The following is a 12,234-nucleotide window of genomic DNA, read 5'->3' as shown; positions in this document are numbered from 1 at the left end:
TGTCCCCATTGTCCAAGTTATATAGGACATCTTCAAATGAGGATGAGGTTGTCCAAGAATGTCGATCATCTTCTCCATCTTTCAATTTTCACATCAATTTATACTAACCAACCATTAAATTCAAATAAGTGTGTATGATTTCAATATTATTTTATTATTCTAAATAAAAAAATATAATATTTTTTCATAAAATAAATGTTTTAATAAAATTTTTACGGATTTTTAATAACTAACAACAAAATTTTCAAAAAATTTCAAATATTAAGAGTCTGTTCACCTTATAATTTTTTTTTTCACACAAATTCTTATAAATGTTACTATAAAATACAACACATGTATATTTGTACAATATATTTTATCTACTTATAAAAATCAATAAGTAAAAAAATAAAAAAATACTACCTCCGTTATTCAAATTTATTTTCATTTTTTTTATTGTCATCTAAATTTATTTTTGTTTTTATTTTTAATAAAAAATACCATTCTTTTTACTTTTTCTTTACTTATAAAAGTAAAAATTTCTATTTCTACTTATTTTTTTTAAAAATTCGTATCCGATCAAATGAGCACACAATGGAACCAAGGAGGAGGTAAAAGGTAAATATACTCTAAAATAACACAACAGAATTATTTTTTTTGGCCTCTATACCTCCTCAAAAAATATTTTTATTATTATTAAATAATAATAATAATAATAATAATAATAATAATACAAAGGGTAAACTGTTTCTTTAGTCCCGTAACTGGATCCGCTTATCATTTTAGTCTCGTAAGTGGAGCATGTCGCAAACTAGTCCCATAAGTGAAAGATTTTCGCTGTTTTAGTCCTCCGGCGCCGGAGATGCCCGCGTGGCTCGCCGGAGGTGATGTGTCTACCGGGCGTCGCTGACCTGGCAAACACGTAGATTTTTTTTTATTTTTTTTATTTTTTAAAATTTTTTTAAAACTTATTTTTAATTTATTTTAAATTTTATTTGTATTTTTTTATTTGATCCAATTAAAAAAAATAAAAAAAATATATATCCACGTGTCCGCCAGGTGTCGCTGACCTGGCGGACACGTCACCTCTGGTGAGCCACGCGGGCGTCTCCGGCGCCGGAGGACTAAAATAGCGAAAATTTTTCACTTATGGAACTAGTTTGCGACATACTCCAATTACATGACTAAAATGATAATGAGATCCAATTACGGACCTAAAAAAACAGCTTACCCTAGTATAAAAGCCACTTGAGAGAGAGATGACAGTTTATGGTTTGACCATTATTTATTCCAATATTTCGGAAAGGACTTTTTCTTCTACTTTTTGTCTCTCATATTGCTTTATTTTATATTATTTTATTTTTCCAACCAAATTTATTAATTATTATATCCCACAAAAATTAAAGGTACAAAAAAAATAAAATTTAATTTTTAGGGTAAAAGTAAATGTAATGAAAAAAAATATATATATATCTCATTATGATTTAATCATTTTGAAAGATTTGTTTCTTAAGGAAAAAAAAAAAAAAAAAAAAAACTTCTTTAAGATTTGCTGCAATATATATTGCCTCTGGTATGAAAATATTATAGATACAATGTAAAATATAATAGATAATATATATTGTATAAAATATTAACATGTATTGTCATTTTTATTTTATGTGTTATAGAATTATATCTAATACTATTTCCGTCTCACGTACCGTATCTGCTACACTGTAGACACGGTATTTTAGGAGATGTGTAATTAGTAGATAATTAAGAATGTATTCGTAAAAATAATTATCCTATAATATAAATAATTATAAATTAAGATTAAGATAACTAATTAGTTTAATTAAAATTAAAAATAAAATAAAATAAAAAAATTTAAAATGAGATTTAAGTGTGTAATCATTTTCAAAAAAAAGGAAAGTGACACGGTATGTGGAACGGACAGAAACGGCACCGTGGACATGATATCTGGGACGGAGGAAATATATTGCATGATATATATTGTAGTCCGACACTAATTTTATTTAATCAGCACGGTAATCGACGTTTTATATATATATATATATGTATTTGAATGTAATAAATTAAAATTGTCACAATCAACATGGGCGGAAAAGGAAAAACGTGATAAATAGTACTCACTGCGTTCCAATACAATAGTCTTATTTACTATTTTTGTCCGTTTCAAAACAATAGTCTTATTTTCATAAATAATCATATCACTATAAAAGTATCCTTACTTTTTCATTATTATTACACAATTGACACTACTTTTTACACTAATACACTCACAACGGCAAAAAAGTCTTTTACTCATATTTTTTATCCACTATCAATATAATACTCAATCCGTCTCGTAACAAAGTATTCATTTTTCCATTTTAGTCCGTCCCATAACAAAATATCTATTTTATTTTTTAGTAACTGTACTATCTACCTAACATTGCAAATACCCTTACAACTTACAATATATTACACAAATGTCATTACCTTTACATCATGCATACTAATAAGGTTACTTTAGTAATTTCTACTTTATTCATACTACATCTCAATATAATACTAATATTTCTAAAACTACGTTCAAAAAGCAAATGAATATCTAGTTATGGGACGGAGGAAGTATCAATATTTCTTAAATTTCGTGTCCAATACAGCCAAGACTATAATTATGGGACGGACGAAGTATTAATTATTGGTCCAACTCACTGTATATTTAATCAACTTAGGTTAGGTATTCAAGTGATCTATGTGCTTATTGTTAATTTATTAAATTTATATTTCATATATATATATAATATAATATCTTGATTTCTTAGATCCAATTTATGTTTAATAAGAAGTTGTGACTTCATTTCACAATCTACAATTTTATTTATTTCTTTTCATATAAGAATAATGATAATATTGATTTGCATGCATAATTCAAAGTTAGATTTGTTTGGAATTGATTTTGTAGTTGCAATAATAAAATTTTAAATTAAAATATTTTTATAGTATACATATTGTGATATTATAAATAATATACACGATCTTTTGATATAATATTTTATATAAAAAAATATATACGCGGTGTGTTTGGTTTGGGTTTAATTTGTAGTTTTTATTTAAATAGTATTTTAATATTCTCATTTATTAAAAGGTTAATATATAAGAATATTTAAAATTATAAAAAAAAAATCATAGTCGGATGTATTTTTTTTGGGATTTTAATTTTTAATTTTTAATTTTTTTATTTGAATTTGAATAATTATATATAAAAAAAAAATAAAAAAAAAATCAATAGAATGTGACAAATTCTACACCACAAACACACATTAATACTCAAAATCCAACAAAGCTATCAAAGTATACATAATTCAATATATATATATATATATATATGAATTCAAGACAACTCATGATTAAAAAGTTGGACCATTAGAAAATTTGAAAATAATACAACAAAATTTCCCTTCACTATATATATATATTTATTTATTTATATGTGTGTGTGACAAATTTCAGCAAACCCTAAAGATGATCAATTTCTCAATAATTTTCATTTCCAAACTAATTTCATGCAACAATTAAGGCATGCATATAATTTTTCCACATTTATTGGATTCAACATGCATTAAAAATTGATCATAATAATAAAATTGCTTATTGTAATTTGAAGATTTTGAATAATTCTATCTCCTAATTTAAAATTGGTAAAAAAAATATTGCATAAAGTAGAGAGCTTCACGCAATTTTTAAAAATATTTGTAATATTTATTTAAAATACGATAAAGACTAGTAAAATTTTTAAATTATAAAAAAATTGGTGTAGACAATTTTAAAACAAAATGTGAGTTTTAAGTAATTTTAAAAAATAATACTTCATCCGTCTATATCTAAGGATCATATTTACATTTTGTATCATTGTACTTAACATTAAAAATGTCGTTATATTTATATAATTTTTTGTAGAAATGTTTTTCTATTGACACTAATGAAATTATTTTTGTAATTTTTTTCTTAATTTGTACTATATTTATATATAATAATTAATATTCAAATATCAACATAAAAAAAAATAAATAAATAAACGAGACTATTAGAACTGGACAAAAATAGTATGTAATATTTTTAAATTATAAAGAAATTGGTGTAGACTTTTCAAAAGTGTGGGTTATAAGTAATTTTAAAAAATAATAATAAAAAGAAAATTAACACATACACACAATTTTTTCTTAATTACTTTCAATATATATATATATGTGATTATGGTTAGGCGTTAAAAGTAGCTCCAGAGCTTCCCGCAATCGGAGCCGTTGGATGGTTCATCGGACGGCGGAGATTCAATCCTGGGCGGGCTAACGAGCATGCCCTTGGCCATATCCATAAGAAGATTCGGCATATGAAACAATGCCTCCTCATCTACAAACTCCAAACGATCCTCACCGTTCATCAAACTCTCATCATCGCAATTATCAGCCGTCCGATCTTCCTGCCGCTCCTCCTCCGCAGCCGCCGTTTCCTCTTCCGCCCGCCGCATCATCTCCGCCGCGCCGGCGGCGGCTCTCCGAATGTCCGACGGCGAAGGTGACGACGGCGCGGGAAACAGCCCCACGTGGCCCGGGAAATTCAATGCCACGTCACTCCCCTTCAGCGCCGCCGCCGCCACGTCGTAGGCGGCGGCGGCCATCTCCGGCGACCGGTAAGTCCCCAGCCATATCCTCGTCGTCTTCCTCGGCTCTCGAATTTCCGACACCCATTTTCCGCTCCGGCTCCGAATTCCCCGGTACACCGGATGTCTTCCGCCGCCGGACCGGCCGCCGGAGCTCATCTTAGTGGAGATTTTATTGATCTTGATTTTAGGCGATTGATCAATCCTGGCCGTTGATTTAAAATCCGGCGGCGGCAATGGCGGCTGATCGTCAATTGGTGAAGAAGAATTTGAATGTAATTGAATGGAAGATTCAGACATATATAGATACAGATTGTTAGTATATATAAAATTGGAAGATATATATATATAATTGTTTGTATGTATATATTTGGTAAATTTAAAGATTGATAATGTGTATATATATATATATATGTATGTAATAAGTGTGTGTAAATGTAAAGGGAAAACCGTGGGAGATTCGTGGGGGAGTATGTGAAAATTAATATTTAATAATTAAAAAAATACAAAATAAAAATAAAAAATAAAAAAAGGTTATAGAAAGAAAAACACGTATTATTACAACACACAAATCCGTAGTCATTAGCTGTCTTTTCTCACATGATCGACTACTATGCTAGCCATTGCTATATATGATGTAATAAATAGTTTATATATATATATTATCTTCGTCCAGTTCTAAGGATCTTATTTACTTTTTGCATGTTAATATTTGAATATTAATTATTACATCAAAAAACGTAATAATACAAATTAAAAGAATTAAAAAATACTTCAATTGGTGTCAATAGAAGATATTTGTACCAAAAAAATTATACAAATATAAAAATATTTTTAATATTAAGTACAATAATGTAAAAAGTAAATATGATCCTTAGAAGCGACGGACAGAGTATTAGTTTATATGTAGTTGGTTTATATGTTGTATTGTATTAAATTAATACTCTATCCGTCCCGGTGCAAAGTTGTCATTTACTTTTTGCACGTAAATTTTTTAATATTAGTATTATAATTAGTTGTAATATAAAATAATTGAATTTATTATAGAAAATGACAATTTTTCAATGGGATAGAGAGAGTCAAATAATATATATCTATAATAATATTGTGCTATCAGCACAGTGTTGACAGTAATATATTATTATTAATATATTTATTTTATTATTTTGAGTTTTTTTACAATGCATTTATTTTATAATTTAGTAGATATGATTATCATATTAATAAAATATTTTTATATTTTACTTAGAATTATGAGTTTGTTTGTTTAGTGTTTTGGTTTGAAATATTTTTTTTATATGAAGTAAAAAATATTGCATAGATAATATAAAATTAATATTTTATATTAAATTTTAATTTTTTATAAAATATATATTAAAAATTATATCGAAAAAAAAAGTTTTGAGAGGGCAAACTTTTTTAGTTCCGTAACTGGACTCCTTTATCATTTTAGTCTCGTAAGTGGAGCCTGTCGCAATCTAGTCCCATAAGTGAAAAATTTTCGCTGTTTTAGTCCTCCGGCGCCGGAGATGCCCGCGTGGCTCGCCGGAGGTGACGTGTCCGCCAGGTGTCCCGCCAGGTCAGCGACACCTAGCGGACACGTGGATTTATTATTTTTTTCATTTTTTTAATGTTTTTTAATGGGACGAAATAAAAAAAAATATACAAATAAAATTAAAAATAAATTAAAATAAGTTTTAAAAAAAATTAAAAATGAAAAAAAAAAATCCACGTGTCCGCCAGGTGCCGCTGACCTGGCGGACACGTCACCTCCGGCGAGCCACGCGGACATCTCCGGCGCCGGAGGACTAAAACAACGAAAATTTTTCACTTATGAGACTAGTTTGCGACAGGCTCCACTTATGGGACTAAAATGATAAGGAAGTTCAGTTACAAGACTAAAAAAAACAGTTTACCCTTTAATTTATATATTCTTACATATTATACATCACATAGAAAAAATATAAAATATTATTAACAGATTAAATAAAAATAAATGTGTTATGTGATGTAAATATACATTGGATATACTATTTTTATAGAAATATTTATTGTTGATATAATAATATTTTTAATAAAACTAAGTATTAGATATGATCAGTATGTTTTCAACAGTTTTTAAATGAATTGATTTTTTATATGTAGTATGGTGAACTGTATTGATAATATAAAAAATAATATTTTATATTTAATAATTGATTTTTTAAAAGTGAATAATATATACCTTGTATTAATATGTGTATATTTATATTTTTTTTAATAATATTTATTTTATTGAAAAATGTTGAGTGAACGGATATATTTGAGGAACACTATAAATTAATAAATTGTTGACACTATGCTCACACTACAACAATTATATGTTGACTTATTGAATTTAATAAATTTCTCAATATTCAAACCATGTTTTAATATTATAGTATATAAAATATTAGTTGACTAAATTACATGCCTTGTTCCAATTAGATCTTAGTTAAGTTTGCTAAATTAAAATTTTCCTAAAATTTTCTTTAATAGATAATCCCTCGATTCCACCTAATTTGTCTACTTTAGTTAGGGCACGGAATTTTTTACGTATTACTCCCTCCGTCCCAAATATCATGTCCACGTTGCTATTTCTGTCAGTTCTACATACCATGTCACTTTTCTTTTCTGGAAAATGATTACACACTTTAATTTCATTTTAAATTTTTTAATTTTAATTAAACTAATTAGTTATCTTAATCTTAATTTATAATTATTTATATTATAGGATAATTATTTTCACTAATACATTCTTAATTATCTACTAATTACATCCCTCATAAAATACCGTATTTACAGTGTAGCAGACACGGGACAGAGGGAGTATATAATTAGTAAGTAATTGAAAAGTGTATTATTAAAAATAATTATAATATAATAAAAGTAATTATAGATTAAGATTAAGATGACTAAATAGTTTAAGTAAAATAAAAACATTATAAATGAGTATGAATTTTAAAACATGATAAAAGTGTATAACACGGGAAAAAATCATTTTTGGTCTCAATATAATCAAAACTCATCATTTTTTGTCATAATATAAAATTTTTATCAATTTTGGTCCCAATATAAAATTTTTATCAATTTTAGTCCCAATATAACTAAAACTCATCATTTTTTGTCCCAATATAATCAAACCTTATCTTTTTTTATCACATTGTCAACAAATAGACGGAAAATGCTTTTTATCATTTATGTGGAGCATTATATATAAATTTATTCTTTTTATCATTCCGAATTTTTTACAATAAATGTATAAAATTTTCAATTTAATAAATATAATTCTCACACATAAATAAAATGTCTTTGTATTTCATTTAAAATCTCAATCATGCTACTCTCAATCAATTGTTTTTTCGATGTCATTTTTAAATAGTATTCATTTAAAATAAAATAAATTACTATTATTATTATTTTTTTTTTTGTCTTGTATCTGACCTCATTTATGATATTATATTTGTTTGTAAATAGAATAAATAAAAAAAGAGACATGAAAGATAGAGCACTTTTACACTTTTGTCGAAGACCAAAGCAATATTACCTTTAGCCCATTCTTTTTTGTATGATAAATTTTTAATATATAAATTTTTCATGTTTTGATTTTAATGTGGGTTTTTCAATAATATAATTTAAATAAATTTTATTTTAATCTTCAATTTTATTTAAAATATTTTAAACTCTATATATTGAAAAGAAAATATATATATATATTTACATTTAAACATAACTTTTAATGATAATATTGGATCTTAAAAATCTATAAATAAATAATTCCATCCAACCTAATTTCAATAATGACAAAATAGCAATGAAATTGAACTGATCAATGAAGTGGAATATATTTAACATTTATCAAATTAATTGAAATATAAATTAGAAATATTACAAATGAATTGAAGTTAGACAAATTAAATAAAAAAGAAAAAAAAGTATAATTTAGAAAAAAGGAAATATCTTTTTAGAGGGAGAGAAAAGGATGTCGATTGTTAGACAGCCACCACGTGTTCCAACAGTTTACCATGATCTTCCCTTGATTCTCTTTATTTTCTACAATGTTTTGTTTTTTTAAAAAAAAATATATATACTCCGTCCGTCTAAAAAAGAACTATCCATTTATTTGTTTACATAGTTTTAAAAATATTAGTATTATATTTGAATATAATAGGAATAAAATAGAAATGACTAAAATAATCTTGTTAGCATATGTGATATAAAATTAATGGCATTTGTGTAATATATTGTAAGTTGTAAAGATATTTGTAATGTTAGGTAGATAGTACAGTTATTAAAAAAGGAAATGGATGCTTTGTTATGTAACGCACTAAAATGGAAAAATGGATACTTTGTTATGGGGCGGAGGGAGTATATTGCATTTCACATATTTTTTTCACAAAGTTTTAGAAACATTAGTATTATATTGAGGTGCAGTAGGAATAAAATATAAATGACTAAAATAATTTTATTAGTACGGTGTGATATAAAAGTAATGATATTTGTGTAATATATTATAAGTTGTAAGGGTATTTGTAATGTTAGATATATAATACAATTACTAAAAAAGAAAATGAGTATTCTGTTATAAGACGGACTAAAATGGAAAAATAGATAATTCTGTTATGGGACAGAGGGAGTATTATTAATACCGTAATATAATCAATTATATATAAAATACTACTATTAATTTTTTAAAACTAAAATTATAAATTCAAATATCTAAAGTATGGTTGCCCACGTTTATTTTTTCGATACGATTTTCAATATATATATATATATTATTCTCCTATAAAAATTAACAGTTAATATAAAATAGTAATAACTCCATTTTGAAAAAGAGAGCATGTGTTTGTTTTGTGTACATAAATTTTTTAATTTGTAGTAAAAATAGATAAAAATATCATTATTAGTATAGTGTAATATAAGAGTAACAACATTTTAGTAATACTTTTCTTTGTTCCTTAACAAACTATTTATTTTTCCGTTTTGATCCGCTAATAACAAAGTATTTATTTCTATTTTTAATAAATATATTATCTACCTGATATTACAAATATTCTTTCAATTTACAATATATTATATAAATGTCATTATCATACCATACAATACTAATAAAGTTAGTTTAATATTTTTACCTTTATTTCTATTACATCCTAAAATAATACTAATATTTCTAAAACTCCGTGCAAAAAACAAATAGATAAAAAGATATGAATCGAAGAGAGTACTGTATTGTAAATTGTAAATATATTTATTATGTTATGTAAGTTGTAGAATTACTATTTTTAAATAATATCCTTATTTTAGGATGGAAAAAAATAAAAAATGATATTCTTTTTATGAGACGAATAGAGTATTTTATATTTTTGATACAATTTTTCATATAACACATAAAAAAATCAATTCATTTAAAATCGTTGGGTGACCAGAGCCATTGTGGCACGTGACTTTATATATATATATATATATATATAATTAGTAATAAAATTATATATTAAGGGCAACCAATTGAATGAATATAGTCAGCAAACGTATTCTTCAGTTGAATCTTGTCAAATTTGTCGGTTATTAATTATTGCAAATTAATATTTAATTCCTAATGATCTCTCACAATTATTTATTTATTAACATTTTTTTTTTATAACGTGAAACTCGCATCTGCTATCCAAAAGTGCGCACCGGATAAATCTCGGTCGAATCTAATACCCTGCAAATCAGGCTCAACGGGAACGTAACTTCAGAGCATTGGTAATCAATACTAAATGCTAATTTAGATTTATAATATTTGTTAACCCTCGTGTTAGGTTTTATTTTTAACTTTTTAAAAGAAAATTATTAAGTAAGACTGAAAATTTTTAATGTTCCCTCCGTCCCCCATAACTAGATATTCGTTTACTTTGTGCACGTAATTTTAGAAATATTAGTATTATATTGGAATATAGTAAAAATAAAGTAAAAATGACTAAAATAACTTAATTAGTATTATGTGATATAACAGTAATGACATTTGTATAATATATTGTAAATTATAAGGATGATTGTAATGTTAAGTAAACAGTACATTTACTAAAAATAAAATAAATACCTTGTTAACGAACGAACTAAAGGAAAAAATAAAAAATAAATAGTTTATTATACGAGGCAGGAAGTAATATATATTGATAGATATATAATATCATCATTTCTCACTGCTATTCGGACACATGCAAATAAAAAAAAAAAAACAAATACAATCATAGCTTTTATTTCTTACCCAGGAAACAAGAATAAATTGATGAAATACTTATTTACCATTTCATTATGATTGAATATTATTATTATTTGAGTCAATTATGTTTCTAATACTTATAACTTTATTAAAAAAAAAAAAAAATTAAAAACATTATATATAATACTATCCCGGCCATAAGATTTCGTTTACTTTTTATGTTGATATTTAAATATTAATTATTATATCAAAACGTAGTGCAAATTAAAAAAAAAATTACAAAAATACTTTAAAAATTATACAAATAAATATAAAATATTTTTAATATTAAGTAAAACGACGCAAAAAGTAAATATAACCCTTAAAAGGTGGACGGAGGGAGTATTTATTTTCTATTTAAGTTTTTTGCTATACTCAATACTTTCAAAACATATCCAAAACCGACATTTGAAACCATAATGTAATAAGCATCCAAATCACTAATTCAAACTCGACTACGAGACAAAGATAAAGAGTAGCCGTGCAGATGAACTTCTGACCATGAGATCATATAAGTCAAACAATCAATATCTTTTGATCTTATCTGCCACATACAACTTGTCTAGCGAGACTTTTCTTGACTGAAACTAATCAGTACATGAAAATACATATGATGTGTGAACATATATATCTTAATCACGTCAATTTCCACTTTTCATGCTGATCGGATCAAATTAGCATAGTATTTGTGTTATATAGAAATATGAATTATCAACTTGTATTCTATGCGCTGACCAAATTAACACCGTATCTGCGGACTATAAAAATATACAAATGATGTATTGGTAACTAATTATAATCATCATGGTAAGAACAACCAAAGTAAACAGTCCCAAAGACAAAGACAAGGACAGACACAAGAAAACAGGGCATCAAATCAAATGATATGATGAAATATTATTGTTGTAAAGTGGTAATTAGAATGTCAGATTCAGACATAAATCCAACCAAATTCCAACTTCAATCTTTCTATGTCTCCTATGCTTTCTCGACGGCTGCGGATCCGGTACTAACTCAATCAAATCAGTTGATCCGACCAATATATGACATAAAAGTATCCACCGTATATTATATACTAGGCTAAATTGTACAAAATTTACCTGTGATTTAATGAAATTGCGTCAAATCCCCTATACTTTTAAAACTGCGTCAAACTCCCTCATGGTTTTATAAACTCTGCGTCTAACCCCCTCGACGCTCCTTATTTAACGGTATTTGACCTAAATGCGCTCAAATTGCGAATAAATTTTAAAATCTCAATTTCTAAATCTCTAAAATTACAAATATATTTATTTTTCTTATATTTAGCCTAAAAAAATAGTAAATATTCTCAAAATTAGCT

The 12,234-nt window shown here is 25.9% G+C and overlaps 1 protein-coding gene across 1 annotated transcript; it reads right to left on the bottom strand.

Annotated features, from left to right (window-relative positions):
* Positions 1-4,095: 4,095 nt before the first annotated feature.
* Positions 4,096-4,972, bottom strand: LOC127250554 (ethylene-responsive transcription factor ERF027-like). The gene has a single exon (XM_051273892.1). It carries the CDS (start codon positions 4,925-4,927, stop codon positions 4,235-4,237), a length of 693 nt encoding a protein of 230 aa, XP_051129849.1. The 5' UTR covers positions 4,928-4,972; the 3' UTR covers positions 4,096-4,234.
* Between the last annotated feature and the right edge of the window lie 7,262 nt (positions 4,973-12,234).

This window comes from Andrographis paniculata, unplaced genomic scaffold, assembly GCF_009805555.1.
Source record: "Andrographis paniculata isolate CXL003 unplaced genomic scaffold, ASM980555v1 Contig37END, whole genome shotgun sequence".
In the NCBI taxonomy this organism is placed as follows: Eukaryota; Viridiplantae; Streptophyta; class Magnoliopsida; order Lamiales; family Acanthaceae; genus Andrographis; species Andrographis paniculata.
This window is presented reverse-complemented; position numbering and strand designations above follow the sequence as displayed.